The sequence below is a fragment of the Orbicella franksi genome, chromosome 1, assembly GCF_964199315.1.
Source record: "Orbicella franksi chromosome 1, jaOrbFran1.1, whole genome shotgun sequence".
Taxonomy (NCBI): domain Eukaryota; kingdom Metazoa; phylum Cnidaria; class Anthozoa; order Scleractinia; family Merulinidae; genus Orbicella; species Orbicella franksi.
The window spans coordinates 33,367,148-33,384,647 of record NC_138145.1 but is presented as its reverse complement, the minus strand read 5'-3'; the positions used below and the strand labels follow the sequence as shown (position 1 = coordinate 33,384,647).

Below are 17,500 nucleotides of genomic sequence, written 5' to 3'. Positions count from 1 at the left end.
GACACATATTTACAAGTCTACAGCCAACACACAGAAATCCATATTTCTGCATTAAAACTTGGAAACCACATGTGGTATGGACTTCAGATTGAAGAAATGGTCTTCTTGATCTTTTTGAGGATTTGAATCATTCCTTCACTGATGGCGCTGGTTGTGAAATCAACCATCAAAAAGCGTGAGCATGTATGAATGAAACGTATGTTTACCGCCATTTTTCCCACGAAAATATTTGATGAAAATTAAGAAAAAAAGTCGCTTCACAAAACACAGAAATATTTGTGTATATCATTTATAATTCACACAACAGGAGCAGTGCAGACAACACAGATTATACCAAGTTAAAATAAGATAGCCTCATTCGCAGCTGCATGGCGGAAAGTTTTCCAATGTTTATCAAGGCGGCATCAAATTCTTGCTGAGACCATAAAGTGAACACTATTTTTACCTTATCGCTTATGATCTTTTTTAAATGTTCAACCTCGTTTTCTGCTTGAATAAGCAAACGATATAAAACTTCATCTGCAAATTAAAAACTGTATTGAAATGGACAGAAAAGTTCAACCTTAAATTGTTTGTCGTTTTGAATTTAATATGCGGACCGCGGAACGCGAATACTCAATGCGAAAATACTTTCACAAGTTTTAGGGCAATCACTAAGACAGATATTTTTTATTGATGAAATCTTTGAATATTTTAAAATAAACCCAGGTTCGTTCACACAAGTGAAATTTATTTACAACTGCGAGCCGCTTTTCATCACAGTTTTTTTATTTGTAGAATCCCCCATGCTTGTGTAATCAAGTTTGCTGTAAAGTCAAGTATTTTCGTGTCCACTGAAACAAAATACGTTTCTCAAATACATCTGGATGTATCTCAAATATATTGTGGATCCTGTACCGTCGAGCTTTCCAAGCTTTTGCAATTCCTCTTCTTTTCAATGGCAAATGACCGGATTGCGTGTGTTGTCTCACGCTTCCAGGTGAAATTGTCACGTGCCAAAGTTCAGTCGAGTGGAACGAATTTCGTCACGTCCCAAGCTCGACTGAATGCAATTCCTTGATCTTTGTTTACTGTGTAACATTTCATTTTATTCAGTCTCCATTTCTGTTAGTTAAAATCCCACAACAACTAGCTTTGCAAAGTGAATTCTTAGTGCTCAGAACGTTTTTCTTTTCGCTCTGGATGATAGTCCGCTCAAGCTCCTGACGCACAGGTCACGTTAATTTTAGTTGCCGAGCTGGTGACTTGCGTTCTAATTTAGTCGCCAGCTCCAAAATTCTAGTTGCCATGGCGACTAAAATGGTCGCAACTTGGAGGGTTGAATTAGATTCTCTTGCTTAGCTCCAATTTTGGTTCAAAATTATAAAAATTTACAAAAGATATAGACACCTATGTTCTTGATTTGACGTTACAGCCAGTCCTGTAGGACTGCCACTGGTCAGGAAATGGTCAGGGACAAAAGTTCTTCAAGATTAGGGCAAAGTCAGGGAATTTTATTAGGGGTTTCATTAAAGGCTGAGCACTGGGCAAATTGTCTGGCTCTGAACAGACCTTTGCCCAGTTGGTTCATTTTATTTAATATAGAACTCTAACACAGTAAATGGTTTGAACCCAGGAGTATCAGTAGTTCGTATAGTGTGATCGTCCGGGTGAGTGTAGTTCTGAAAAGAACTGTTGTTGGTGACTGACGTTTCGACAACCTGAGCGGAAGTCATCTTCAGAGTCAAGTGAATACGGTTTGTCAGTCGATGATCTTATAAGTCTGGTCCGTTGAACGTGATTGGTCAGTATAGCCATGATGGTATTGGCTGAAAGACTCGTGTAAAGTTTGTCATCAGTCATTGGTGGGTTTCGATCCGTCTATTGTTAGTCAAGTAGGTCGGTTTTGGTCCGTGTATTGTTAAGTTGGTCTGTTAGAAGTCCGTTTGTCGGTTTCGTTTCTGTCGTGGATAAGTCGTTTGTAAGGCGCCGGTAGTTGTTGACATCTGTTAAGAGGCGTTTGTTCTAGGTTAGTGTACCAGCTTTCCAGAGTCAGTCATTGAAAATAGTTTGTACTGTAGGTTAAGCACTGAGCAGAGTCCCAGTCAATGTTGTGGTTTGTCAGTTGATGATGTACAGCAATGTGATTGTTGGCATCACCATTTCTCGTGGCTCGTTTGTGTTCAGTCAGTCTCGTGTTAAGGTTTCTGCCAGTCTCACCAATGTAGGAAGCCTGGCAGTCGGAGCATTTGATCTTGTAAACTGCTCCCTGTCTGTCGTTAGGTTCGTCTCTGTCTTTCACGTTGGTCAGTAAGTGTCGTAATGTAGTTGTAGGTTTGTGGACACAAGTTTGTAGTCGTCAGGTATCTGTACTGTCTTAATAGCGTCAATAAAGTTCTCCGTAGATTGTAGTTTGCGTCTTGATTTGTCAGTAAGGGGTTGCAGTATGGTCGTCAAGTACAACTAGTTTGTGACACAACTAGTTTGTGACACACCGGACAGCTTACGTGACGAAAACAGATACCTTGAACGTGTTTTTCACAAAAACAACTACAACGCTGACTTTATTAGACGAAACATTTACCGACCTACTGAAGCTGACGCTACGAACAGGAACCCTACGCCTGTTACTACAGTGACTATACCTTACATTAAGGGCACTTCTGAGACCATCTCGCGGATCCTACAGCCCTACAACATTCGTGTAGCCCACAAACCTACAACTACATTACGACACTTACTGACCAACGTGAAAGACAGAGACGAACCTAACGACAGACAGGGAGCAGTTTACAAGATCAAATGCTCCGACTGCCAGGCTTCCTACATTGGTGAGACTGGCAGAAACCTTAACACGAGACTGACTGAACACAAACGAGCCACGAGAAATGGTGATACCAACAATCACATTGCTGTACATCATCAACTGACAAACCACAACATTGACTGGGACTCTGCTCAGTGCTTAACCTACAGTACAAACTATTTTCAATGACTGACTCTGGAAAGCTGGTACACTAACCTAGAACAAACGCCTCTTAACAGATGTCAACAACTACCGGCGCCTTACAAACAACTTATCCACGACAGAAACGAAACTGACAAACGGACTTCTAACAGACCGACTTAACAATACACGGACCAAAACCGACCTACTTGACTAACAATAGACGGATCGAAACCCACTAATGACTGATGACAAACTTTACACGAGTCTTTCAGCCAATACCATCATGGCTATACTGACCAATCACGTTCAACGGACCAGACTTATAAGATCATCGACTGACAAACCGTATTCACTTGACTCTGAAGATGACTTCCGCTCAGGTTGTCGAAACGTCAGTCACCAACAACAGTTCTTTTCAGAACTACACTCACCCGGACGATCACACTATACGAACTATAGAACTCTAAGTTGCTGTCCCACGAGGCTAACAGTTTACTTAAAAATTAAGCTTATTTGAAGTCATACAAGACTCGATACAAAACAGAAATTGGCCCACAAATTCACCCAATAATGCATTGCAGACACATGCTATGCACAAAAGCCCACTTGATATGTGTCAAAATTACATCGCAAATTACTGCAGATTTTCCTACTCCAATGACGAAAAGGTCCAGAGGTAGGTGGAGTTTCATGTGAAATAAACTTTGAGTGGAGACATACTGAGGGGCATTTCCACATGTGTGGTGTCAGAATCCAGATTTTTTCTAAAAAAAGTTGGAACTGAAATAATTTTATTATTATATTAATTATATAATTATATTGTTGTAACTATATTATTATGTTATAGTACACAGAAAAATATACTTCAGCTCCTTTGTGACAATCATGTATTCAGGGGGGGTTCCTAAAGTAACCATTTAATTTTTTTATAGTAAACAATAGGTAAGAGCACATTTTTAACTCGCTGTATCAAACTTGGAAAATATAATGGACTGCAAACACTTGAATCAGAAAAAATCCCTCACTGGAGCTAATGCATAAGAGATATAAATTTCACCTAGTGAACTTTTTCTAAACATAGATATAACAAAGACAAGTTCCATTGTGCACGTTATTTAATGTCTGCGACATTTAAATAATTATTTCTTTCCTTAACCCATTGACCTCAGGAGCTTTTTGCCAAAAAATTAGCTCGAATCTACTCAAAAAGGTATTTGCAATATGACAGCATACCTTTCTTTCCACTAGCAGCCATTTTACAACATTTTTGCTCGGGCATGCGCCAGAGGAGGTTGGCCACGCACCAAACTGCATTAGGGGTAAATATTACAATGTGCTTTAGTTTATATGATCTCTCATGCTGTTTGGATCCCTGAATAGGCAACTGAAGGTCTGTTAAAAGCTGAATTTTTTTCTTCTTTTCGGTGTTAATGTGGAAAATTGAATGTTATTCTGCCCCAAAATCCTTTGGATTACCTTACCTACACATGATGATCGATGAAGACTATAAAAACGTGGGTTTTTTTGCGATTGAGTCCCAGAGTGAAGATGAGTCCATGCGCGATCGATCCAGCGATCAATCCTGTGCACACAGATGGATGTTTGCCACTATTTGCTCTTTACATCCTGCCACTTTGAAACGTTTATCGATACTTTATAATTGCCCTTCCTGAGTAATACAGCTTTACGCTTCTCACCCAATAATACATTCAGCATACGAAAGCTTGAATCCAATTTCTCCTGACTGCATGTTATTGTTTACATTTTTGCTTGTGGCTCGGAAATTGTTCTTTATTATTTTACAGTGAACTGAAGAGATAGAGTTTATTTAATCGGAATTCCTTGGACTTTTTGTGCACTGTGTCAACCTATGTCATATATGTATCATATCCTGAGATCATAGTGCAGTACCTTACTGTACTACCGAAAAATCGTCTTCGCACTCTTTCATTACTAGTCAATGGGGTGAAACTGGCTTTAGTATAATTTGGAATACTCTGGAAAAATACCTATAAAACAAGCATCAGAAGTGAAGTACGCCATTACTTAATTGAGAACCCACACCTTACATCTATCTGTTTACAAATTATTTTAATTTTTGTGACAATATTGTTTGTGCATATTTACACAAAATTCCATTAATAATAATAATAATAATAATAGTAATAATAATAATAATAATAATAATAATAATAGATCCAAAAAAAGCGAAGTGACCTTTCGATTCTGACGGAAATACAGAACGGTTCAAACATCAGGGAGAGAAAAAGGAAAGAGATTGAGAAACGCTATGACATCAAAAAACCTGGGGATGTGCCAATTATCAAAGAAAAATTGAAACGACAAATACAAGCTAAAGCACAAAGGATAAAGAGATTTGAAAAAAGAAACAAACATTTCCGGCAAAATAAGATCTTCAAAGAGGACGGCAAAAAGTTCTACTGTGAACTGGGAAAGAAAAAGATTGATGTGGATGAACCACTGCGGCCGGAAGAAGTTGTAGATTTCTGGAGTAACATCTGGGAGGAAGAAAAATCACACAACAAAGACTCTGCATGGATAAAAGGGCAAGAAGACCTGCACAAAGACCTTAAGGCCCAATCATGGAGAGCAATAAATGTCGAAGAGACCACCTGTGCTATCAACAAAAGCAGTAACTGGAAATCACCTGGAAAGGATAAAGTTTCTAATTTCTGGCTCAAACATCTTGTTAGCTTACATGAAGACCTAGCAAAAGCTTACACAAAGGTTACTGAACACCCCGAAGAAACACCAGAATGGCTTACTGAAGGTATTACATATCTACTACCAAAAACAGAAGAAACAAAAAACCCAAAGAACTATAGACCGATTACTTGTCTTCCCATGATGTATAAGATTCTGACATCCATCATAGCAGAACGAACATACACTTTCTTGAATGAACACCAGCTCCTACCATCAGAGCAGAAGGGCTGTAAGAGAGGGAGCTACGGATGCAAAGACCAACTCCTGATAAACAAGATGATTCTGGAGGACTGTAAGACCAAGAAAAAGAACCTATCCACAGCCTGGATAGACTATAAGAAAGCATTTGATAGTGTACCTCACACGTGGATAATAAAGTGCATGGAAATCTATAAGATCTGCCCTGTGACTGTCAACTTTATTGCAGAAAGCATGAAATGTTGGAAGACAACTTAACAACTCAACCACGCTGAGGGGTCAATGACATCAAGGCCTATCAATATCAAAAGTGGAATCTTTCAAGGAGACTCTCTCTCTCTCCACTCCTGTTCTGTCTTGCCCTTGCTCCACTGAGCTCATTACTAAAGGCAACCACTTATGGGTATGAAGCCCAGGGTAGAACAATCAGCCACCTCTTTTAAATGGACGACCTAAAAACATATGCAAAAAGCGACAGCCAGCAAACCGGGGTACTAAATATTGTAAAGACATTCAGCAATGGTATCAAGATGGAATTTTGGGCTGGACAAATGCGCTAAAGCCACATTCAAAAGAGGAAAGCTGACAGAAACTTCTGATCTACAACTTGACATTGACACCTGTATCAAGGAACTAGACCAAGAGAACACATATAAATACCTTGGCGTGGATGAAGGTGATGGTATACAGCATGCCAAGATGAAAGAAATAGTGAGGAAGGAATACTACCGCAGAGTAAGGATGGTCCTAAAAACGGAGCTCAATGCTGCCAATAGATTTGAGGCAATCAACACCTTGGCTATCCCAGTGGTGACCTACAGTTTTAACAAAATCGACTGGAAGATGAGTGAAATCAAGAGGTTAGACACAAAAACAAGAAAATAACTCACCCTATCAAAAATGCATCACCCAAAAGCAGATGTAGACAGACTCTACCTCCCAAGAAATGCTGGTGGTAGGGGTCTTATCCAATTAGAAGCCTCTTACAAAACAACCACGATAGGGCTCGATACATGCCTAAAGAACACTGATGATGCCCTAATTGAACTAGTGCAAGAACATGATGGCAGAAAGAGATTGTACTCTATACAAAGGTAAGCAGAACAATTCAAACAAGAACTAGACCTAACAATACCAGATAAACAAGCAGAAGAAACAACCACCAAATATGGAAAGAGAACCAAACAAATGGCACGAAATAAGACCCAAGAAAAATTAACAAAGCAGTGGGAGGACAAAGCCCTACATGGAAGATACCCAAAGAGAATAAAGGAAGCAGATGTTGACCACCACAAAACCAACCAGTGGCTCAAAAGCAGTAGACTGAAGGCAGAAACGGAAGGATTCATAATCGCAGCCCAAGACCAAAGCCTAGCTACCAGATCATACCACGCCAGCATTATCAAAGACGGTACTAGCCCCCTATACAGGATGTGTAACAAATACGATGAAACAATCGACCATATCATGTCTGGGTGTCCTGAACTTGCGAAAACAGAATATACCCACAGACACAATAAAGCAGCCATGTATATACATTGGAAAGTCTGTCACAACTATAATATAAAGACATCAGAAAAGTGGTATGACCATGAGCCAGAAACAGTTACAGAAAACGAGGATTTCACAATATTGTGGGACATGCCAATACACACAGACAGGAAAATAACAGCCAACAGACCTGATATAGTGATTAAAGACCACAAAACGAAAACCTGTAAATTTATTGACATGGCAGTACCATCAGACAGAAACACATCCGTGAAAGTCACTGAAAAACTATCCAAATATAAGGACTTGGAAATCGAAACAAGCCGAATGTGGGGCATGAGAATGGAAACGATACCAGTTATCATTGGAGCACTTGGAGCTATCAAAAAGGGACTAGAAACTTATCTTGGAAGAATTCCCGGCCAATTAAGCATCAGTGAACTGCAAAAGATAACCTTGCTAGGTACAGCACACATTTTGAGGAGGGTGCTATCCAGCTAAAAACTGGCTATCCCCTAGTGCCCCAGGACCATGGTGTGGTCTTGGCCCTAAGGACCCTACGCAAGCATTACTTGAGGACGATAATGATAATAATAATAATAATAATAACAAATATTCATACAGGATAGCCCTTCAGTGCAAGAGTACTGTTATCAAAGGGGTCCTGTCTAAAATAACATAATATAAGGATAAAAACTAAAATAAGTTAAGAATGACTAAGTAAATTATTAACTACACTATACATAAAATTGATCTAAAGACTCCCCGGCGAGATTTTGGCCACCGTGATTTTTGCTTCCCAGTGAGAATCTCTGCGAGATTCACAGCAGGATTGCGGCGAGATTTTGGCTGCCGGGATTTTTGCTTCCTGGAGAGAATCTTGGCGAAATTTGTGGCAGGATCCCGGAGAGATTTTGGCTGGCGGGAATTTCGCGTCCCAGCGAGAATCTTGCTGGGATCCCACCAGGATTCCCGCCAGGAATAAAAATCCCGGCAGCCAAGATCTCGCCAGGATTGCAGCGAGATCCCGCCAAGATCCTGGTCCTTATTTTACAAGGGCAGTCTCAATTAGCTAGTTAGTTCACAAATATGTGAGAAAGAGAAAGCTCAATTTGATGGGCAAACTTAGAATGCACTCTAGCTAGGATATGCAGGCTCCCAAAAGGGTGGTCCTTGATATATTATGCACAGGAGACATATCTTTGTGATAAAAGCCATCAAATAAAGCCATCAATACGCTGCGTTCAATTATAGAGAAAAATAGCACAGATAGTGGGGGTGTTGAGTAAATAAAATTATCGCTCTATTGACGGCATGTTTGTTTTTTGCAATCCTTGTGCACGCGCTGAATTGCATCAGCAAAAGTGCGCGTGAAAACTGTGTTTGGCCACCTTAATACTACTTAGATATGTTTTAAAAATGTCAGTGACACAGAAAATTGGCAACAATTTAAGAACAAGAAATTCTGGCAAAATTCATGGTGCACCAAGGTAATTATTTTTTACACTATTTTAGTTTGTTTATGTAAGCAGTTTGTACCTTGAGTTGCTTAAGTTCAGTTTATCGCTTATGAATCGTAAATTTACAACTTAAGATTTTAGATAAAGTCAAGTTGTGTATGACATTGTTTTACCATTATTTGTAAATCAATCTTAAGTTTTCTCCTGTCACTTTTGTAACTTTTGAAGCATGTGAAATGTGTTTATATCCTGTTATTTTCGCAAGCTACATGTGATTTGTAATTTATTTGTATCTTTTATTTTAGTTCTCACGGTGTTTGTAGAGTTTTTAAAGAATTTTAATAAACAGCAGTTTGTGAACCGATGTTTAACCAAATCACTGGAGCAATATATATTTTAGGTAAAAGATACATATGGAATTACACATGAATGTTAAGTACTTTTCGTTGTGGTAGAATGAATACAACATGTGGGATGCATGTGTTCTAGCATCATCAGCATGATAAAATCCGTTCTCTAGTTCAGATCCACACGGTTTTTTATATGTTGTGTAATACCACACATGCTCTCATTTTGCCTGGCATAGCAGTTACATTTCGGGTAACATCAGTTCTCCCTTTCTCCCTTTTTAGTGTAAAGAACGCTTCTATGACAGCGTATCTCTTGGAATCATCTGTAGCTCGGTTCAAGAAATGTCACGTGCTGTTTTCAACTATTGCGTGTTTTCTAAGGTTAAAAGAGTCGAAACGGATTCCTCTCCTTAGCGGCTTCCTTATTATCTCCTCTATGAAGGAGAGCAAAAAGTTCATACACTGTATTCACCTGAAACATTTCCGAGTCAGTGGCATCAAAAGTAGTAAATTTGTGACAAAAAAGACTTCTCAATATAGCCGCAGACTATGTGGCACTTACGACTTATGGAAACCGCACATAAATTGAATCAGTCTTCGAGGAGACACGTTCACTGATGTACATGTAGGATATGATCTCGGTCAAGTTGAAACACTTCTCAGTTGTATTAATCGACATCGTGTATGAATTTGAAGTGTTAACACCAATGGTGGAAACAGAATAAGAACGTGCTATTCCGTGACTCAACATAACAATTTGGTAATTAAATTAGTAATTGTTTATCGATGATATGAAAATTTGCGTCTTGAATAAAACAAAATCATTCTTCCATTTTTCATAAGATGTTTAAGATCTCTAGCAGGAAAAAAAGCGAGGATATCTTCCTTTATGTGTTTTCTAGAAAACAAGGGTATCATGGTAAATACTTTGCAAGGAAAATGAAAGTATCAAGTTACAAATGACATTTGCTACTTCAAATGAAATTCAACATAAAACACCAGTGTACTATGACAGTCAAATTTAAAGCCATCTCGACAAACCAGAGTTGTAAGACAAACAACAGTAATAATTGTAATCAAAATATAAATACACACATTTACTGCTAGCAAAGTCAACAAATGTAATCAAATTAAATCGTGCAGCCAATGAAATTTAGCTGTTCACACGGTTATCAAATTCATTACAACCAAACTGCCAAGACTTCAAAGCTGCGTTTTGTAAACGGTATCACAAGAAAAAAAACTAGCATAAATAACATTGTATTGTCTCCTTAGGGAAAAGGACATGATGATGATGTCAAGCATATATTTTTCAATAAAAAAATGTTAGAGTTTTCCTTGGAACGCTTTCACAGTTGTGGATGACGTCACTCTGATGCATGGATGACAAGGAGACACATGATTTAGTTGTTTGTCATTTCCTTGCTGTTTGCCATTTTGGAAAGTGGAAGGAGAAGAACAAGTGATTACGTTTGTGTTCAGCGAAGCTGTAAAGAGTGTTACAGTGTTCATGTTTTCGTTGAACACTGCCTTTCGGAAACTGCACTCACAAACAAGCGAAACAAACTGCACACACACTCACCACACCATTAGCAAGGGCCCAACATGAAATTGAAGCCTGGAGTATGTGAGCGCTTGTTGTTAACGCCAAAGGTGGCAACAGAGCATGCTGTTCTGTGACAATTTGATAATTAGATTAGTTCTTGTTTATTGGTCAAAAGAAAATTTGCGTGTTAAATGAAGCAAATCTTTCCTCTTTCATTCCTTCATCCGACATTCAACTTTCTTCCATTCATCTCCAGCCGTGAAAAAAATACAAGCACATCTTCCGAGTGTTTTCGAGAAAACAAGGGTGTACTGTAGGTTACATACCTTTGTGAGGAAAACAAAAGTATCAAGTTACAAACGTTTGCATGAAAAGTAAAATTGTCACTTTCACTATTTCGCTACTTAAATGTATTATTTAATTAAAATGAGCAAAAATCAACGTAAAACACTACAGTAAAATTCAAGAGCTGTCTTGACAAACAGTAATTAATTGTAAGTTAGTCTTGGACTGTGAATGAAAATACACATCAAACATACACACTGCCAAGATTATGTCTTATCAAAATCCATAGCTGACTAGCAAGGTCAATACAAACCAGGAGTGAATGGCAGGGGTTATATACAAACTGTGTTATGAGTATTGCATCAGAGTTATACATTACCCTCTGCACTATCTGAGATTATCTCACTAGTTGGTTATTTGCATATTTTGCTCATAATTATTTTAATTTTTTAATGTTCCGGGATTTTCCAGATTGTTCCATGTTCCGGCTTTTATTGACAGCCGATATTAGCTTGTAAAGGTTTGTAAACAAATCGTGCCACGCCAGGAGATTATCTTGCCTTATGAAACCGCAAACTAATGGAACACCACCACCTCCTAGCATCAATGAAAATAGATCAGGATTTCCCGGGAAAAGCATCGCGTTGCAAGACGTTTTCTATCTCACTGTTGCATTGAAAAGAAAGACACTCAAACGGGCAAAGTAGCCAAAGGCAAAAGAACAACCCCCGGCAAGACAGACAAGCCAGCAAATGTACCGATAAGGACAACAACAAATCAAAGTACAGACAGCTCAGGCAGACTGCTAATAAAAGAACCTTAGTTTGTGGGTTTCAGTAAGGTGTTTTTGTTTTCTTTCCTACACAGAAATGGGTCCTTTTTTCTTCTTTGGCTTGTTTTTTTCTTTTCCTCAGTCCAAGGAAAGTTTTCTGTTTTTAATTTTCCACTTGAGAACAAGTGCAAAGGGCTTTTATTTACAAATTTGTCAAGTGAACCATGTAAACAATACCAAATGACACAAAATACAAGCTCCAAAATGAGCATTTGTGACGAATTTTCCCCTGGCGGTTTTGTCCATTTACAAGATTATGACACCTTCCTGGTTTATTAATTTTTTGAAGATATGTTTTTTCCTGATATCTAGGCCACTTTTTGAGATTTTTAATATTTTTCTTTTGTGAACATTAGGTAAAATTACTGACTTTAAATTTGAAGGTGGGAAGTAATTTTAACAGAATCGAATGGTGTACAAAAAATGAAGAGAGATTGTTGTTGTGTTTTGTCCCAAAGGGGCTAAGAGCTAATTGTAATTAGAGGATAAAGTACATTGTAAGTAAGTTAACAGTATTCTGCAATTAATTTCCCACTTAAAAGTTGTAACGCCTTGTCTATGTTGATACCAGAAATCCAAGAAAATCTATGTTACCTAATGTACCTATTTCTACAGCTTTATCTTTCCAGTGATTGCCTTCTCACTTGTAACAAGTCAACCCCCAGATATTTACATTTAAAAACAATGGTAAAAGGTATTTGGTGTGTTTAAAAAGAAAAACTTTTTAAACATGATCCTCTAATTTTTTATTCCTTTTTTCTGTCATGTGCAATGACAGCTTGTGAGTGTTTTACTTGAGATGGAAACTGCAACACAATTTGGATTTAACAGAACAACCATACCTTAACGAAATGCATTATCGCTAACAGTATTGTGATTTATTCTGAAAACTTTAAAGCTTAGCAATACTCTCTGTACTCATTTTCCATTATTATAAGTTCAGACACTCTTATAATGGCTGGAACCTAGGATTCAGTGAACCAATCAAAAGGATAGAAATACAGTATGCAAGGAAGGGTGTTAATTAAAATTGGTTATTCCAGCGAAAATCTGCACTCTGTTAGTTGTTTTCTCTTTCTCAGACCTAAATTTAGCATGCAAATTTTGTTAATCCATGCTGATTTATGACAAGCAGGTACCCAGCAAAATACAGACCAACACTGTCTAGTTAATCTTCAATAAGCTTCAGCGGCCAATCCAAAACTGTTTTCATTACATTACTTGACAAGTAACTTTACCTGCCACGATGCACCCGGAGCTCAGCCTTCAAGAGACAAATGGAAACCATGATTGAGGACAGAAAGGTTAAGGGTCAATCCGCACTGAGGACAAAATCTTCTTTTGTCCATGGCAAATCCAAAAGAATTTGTCAGACTTGACAAAACTTATTTGCCCTGGTAATCCGCACTGTTTGTGTACAGCTTGTCACATTACTTATTCTTTCCTTTCACTAATCCATGTGCATATATAGCTAGTTCAGTTGAACGTGATCAATTGTGGTATCTGATTGTGATATATAGAGCAAGAGGTCAGATAGAACCGGAACTTGTCAGTGATGCCTGTCATGAAAACAAAAGAAAGGAACATGGACAAAAAGTTTGTAAGCCTCTGAGGTAGGACGGTGACTCCTTTGATAAATTTGTCCGAATTGAAATATTTTGTCCTTGCAGGACAAATCATTAGCGCTGAGGAAAGTTATGTGTTGACAGATTTTTTAGCTAAAATAAACGGGGCAGTCAATTTTTTTGCTCTGGCCCCAATTTTTGTGCAGCCAGAATGTGGAAAAGCTCTTCCTATGGGAATGCTTGCTAGCAGGCTTCCTTCACTTTTAGTCCAATCTCTTCAAAATGGCTCAAAAAGACCTAGGAACACAGGTAAATAACAGTACATTTATTTTACATGAATGTAAATGATTACATTATTGTTGATACAGTGTTCGCGTACCCTGTGGTAAAGATTACTTTTCACCTTCAGGGCTGTCCTTCAGGAAAAAATTCATACACACGCCAGTTTCAATACAACCCTGACAAAGTATGTATCAGAAGAAAGCTTAATAAATGAAGCTTACGATAGAAATACAATTTAAGTGAGGTTTTATTTTAGGAACTACAGGAGTTGGTTAAGCGTGAAACGAACAAAGGTTCTTCTATTGAATTTGGCGGTTATTGGATGCTGGAACACGAGCAAAATGGCTGCGCAGTCTTATCACAAGGCATCAATCAACAAAATTGCGTCAGGCTTTTTTGATATTCTGATTGGTTGTCTAGGTACTCGCATCTAAAGTTGAAGTAGCTAAAAGTACGTGAGGTGTGTTATGTGAATGGACGCTGCAGAAACATGCGAAATATCAAAATTTCCTGATGCATGTTACTTTGTGTTTCATTATCCCTGGAATGTTTTGGTAAAATGTCACAAAAATCCATCAATTGTAGCTGCATTCCCTATAAATTCAATCAAGTAAACAGTATTCTGCAATAAATGTCCTACTTAAAAGTTGTAACAATTTGTCCATGTTTAGATACCAGAGATCCAAAAAAATATGTTACATAATTCAGCTATTTCTACACCTTTATATATCTTTCCAGTAATTGCCTCTCACTTGTAGTAATTCAATTCCCTGATACTTACATTTAAAAACAAAAATCTCCAACTAAATGGAATAAAACTATGCATAAGCCCACAAGTATGCATTGTGGACTTATTTTTAACATTGTGTCTTGATACCTGGCAACCAGGAGGTGTTTTCAGAAAACTAGAGAAATACAGAATTTCCACTGAATATCTCAGGCAGTTCTTCTCAGAATAGTACATCTTTGTTTAGAAAATAATATCAAGCAATTTCAAGTATTATTTTGGGTTTGTATTTGAGGAAATTTTCAAGCTTGGGCACATAGTGTAAAATCATTAGTTTCAACACTTAGAGTAAATTCCAGAGTCAGTTCTCATAGAATGATATCTACAAAAATTAAGGTTGAAACCCTGCAAGCATTTTCAAAATTTGTTCAGAAATACCAAGCGATTGTAAATAATGGTTTGGTTCTGAAGTGGATGAATTCTCCCAGGTTGGACATACTAATAAAGATATTGATCGACTCAGAGGGAGTGACCTCCGGCCTTGCACACAACATACAATAAACAGAGGCTAAGGGAACAGAGAGTGTTGGCTGTGAAACCATGCTTTTTTGGTGAATTAGAATTCTATTGTTTGTTTTATTGACTTCTCCCACTAGTATTAACCTATTTGTGGTTGATTTGGGACTCTCCTAGGTTTTCCTCAGTCTTGTAATCATAAAACAATGTACAGTGCTATTTTGCTAGTGTTGTTTTGCAATTTTGTATTGCATTGTGTGTATTATATTTATATTGAATACAAAATAGACAAAATAAAATTTTATGTTATTGATTTGTGAATGGTGTACATGTAGGTGTTCATTTTATGTTCAAATTGGACATTTGTGGTCAATAATTAGAGGTCTGGGGAGAAACAATGTCTTAATCATTGTTACTACAATAAAAATTGTTTGCTTACTGGACCTTTCATTTTGTTTGTTACTTTATAGTTGATTGAACCATATCTAGACTTGGACATAAAATACTTTGATCTTGGACTACCAAATCGAGACAAGACAGATGATAAAGTGACAGTAGAAGCTGCTGAGGCCATAAAACATTTCAGTGTCGGAATCAAATGTGCAACTATCACTCCAGATGAGGATCGTGTTAAAGGTATTGTAAAGATAATCCCATTCAGTGCTATTCTCACATTTCATAAATTAAGTAAAAGACAGTAGATGAGAATTTAGTATTAATTTTGTGGTTTTGGGCAGTAACTGGTATTATAACTTTACAAAGAGCAGAGGAATTTTCACCATGACAAGGATATCTTTATATTATTCAGTTAATTGCGTTTGAAGAACGCAAACCTACTTTTGACCTGTGACTTTCTGGGGTTGGTTGCCCTGTGCACAGTTATATGCAGAAAAATCCACATTCCTGTAAGGACATCAAAATGGCCACCCTGCTTGATTTTTGCAGGGGCATGTAACGGCCAGTAAACTGGTACCGTTTAATGCTAAGACATGTGATAAGACGTGGCGAACATTTGAGTATGTGAGCAGGCCATGTGAGCTCATCTTTGCGCTGGATCTTTGACTTCTTTCCATTCAGTCGCCATACGCTTTGTTATTATGTGTGCTCAGCATTAGATTTTGGTGAATTTAAACGCTTCAACGGTAGCATTTATCGAAATATGAGGGAATTGTCCTTGTCTGTTAACACGACTTGGCTTTGGGATGTTAACTGTGGGAACAGCTACATTCTGATTGCATTTGCTGGTTAGTTCCAGTTGCGACAGATAGCTCAGTCTTTATCTGGTCAAAATCTTATTGTTTGGAATTGGTGGAAAAGTACTCTGAAGGCAAGTTCCAGAAGTCTACTTTATTCATCAGGGGAAATACTCCAATTAGTCGCACAGAGTTTGTTTACGATAAATGAGCATGTGATTGCAAATGCTAGCTTAACTTTGTGCTTCCAGCTTAGAATAATGTACGTAATTTAAATATTCTATGAAACTTGCTACAGAAACTGGCGACGTCATGCAAATTATCAACAAATCGTGACCTCTTCACTAGCATGGACTTTGATACTATGCATACCTGACTGTAAAACCTCTGTTGCTCAGGGTGAGAGGAAATTCAAAATCTCTGCTTGCCGTTTGGGCGAGCCGTAATTTCATCTTACTAGCCCAAATCTCTGAGGAGCTAGCCCAAAATTATTTTATTTAATAAAGATGATTAAATCAAGTTAACATCCAAAAATTATGTTAATTAATAGTACGGAGGTTAGATGAACTTATTCTCTTTGATTTCGCTTTTGAATTAAACCCTATACAATAAAACATTTAGAACACTCAATGTGCAGTTCCAGAAAATATCCATACCCCCATGCAGGGTTTTTCCAGTTTGACCCCCACCCCCAGGATTTTCCATTTCAGGGGGGGCTCTACCGTACTCCCCCCATCCCCTGGAATTTCCATGACTTGTTTACTTGGGTCCCCCTACCCCTTGGAAATTCCATAGCCGTAAATAACAAGACTTCAGTCATTTATTTTAATCTCCTAGGTACTGTAATAAAATTTAGCCGCAGCTATTCATGTTTATATTGTAGACAAAGACACAAGGTGGCATGTTTTTTCACAAACAATTTTAAACCTTGATCTGGTCGCACAACGTACACAATTTTATCGCACGTTAGTTGTGGGGATATTTACTAGGTTAGGAGCAAAGTTGCTGGGTAATGAAAGGTTGAGGTTCTGAGATTCAATCTTCTAAAAACTGACCGTGGAAAATTCTAGATGTAAATTCATGTCATATTAAAAATGAGTTTGAACTAACAACTGACTCAGGAGCACTTCACTCCCTAATGGCATAGCAGCTGACTACTTCTTCATTCAAGGAAGTTTTCACAAGAGAATATACAGAGTTTGTTTATGATAAATGAGCATGCGATTAAAAATGCTAGCTTAAATTTGTGCTTCCAGCTTAGAATAATGTATTTAATTTAAATATTCTATTAAACTTGCTACAGAAACTGGTGGCGTCACGCAAATTATCAACAAATCGTGACCTCTTCACTAGCATGGACTTTGATACTATGCATATCTGACTGTAAAACCTCTGTTGC

General features: G+C 37.8%; 3 protein-coding genes across 3 annotated transcripts in view; all 3 read left to right on the top strand.

Moving 5' to 3' along the window:
* Positions 1 to 17,500, top strand: part of LOC145479758 (uncharacterized) — a 307,549-nt gene that overhangs the window by 5,209 nt on the left and 284,840 nt on the right. The window lies entirely within an intron of this gene.
* The window catches only part of LOC145479330 (isocitrate dehydrogenase [NADP] cytoplasmic-like), a 111,930-nt gene that overhangs the window by 1,852 nt on the left and 92,578 nt on the right, over positions 1 to 17,500 (top strand). Inside the window, exon 3 of the mRNA XM_081457671.1 lies at positions 15,379 to 15,544. Coding sequence (XP_081313797.1) covers positions 15,379 to 15,544 — 166 coding nt within the window. The remainder of the gene's footprint in view (positions 1 to 15,378; positions 15,545 to 17,500) is intronic.
* Positions 6,374 to 6,740, top strand: LOC145479807 (uncharacterized). Its single transcript, XM_081458266.1, has one exon. The coding sequence runs from the start codon at positions 6,374 to 6,376 to the stop codon at positions 6,737 to 6,739; it is 366 nt and encodes a 121-aa protein (XP_081314392.1). The 3' UTR covers position 6,740.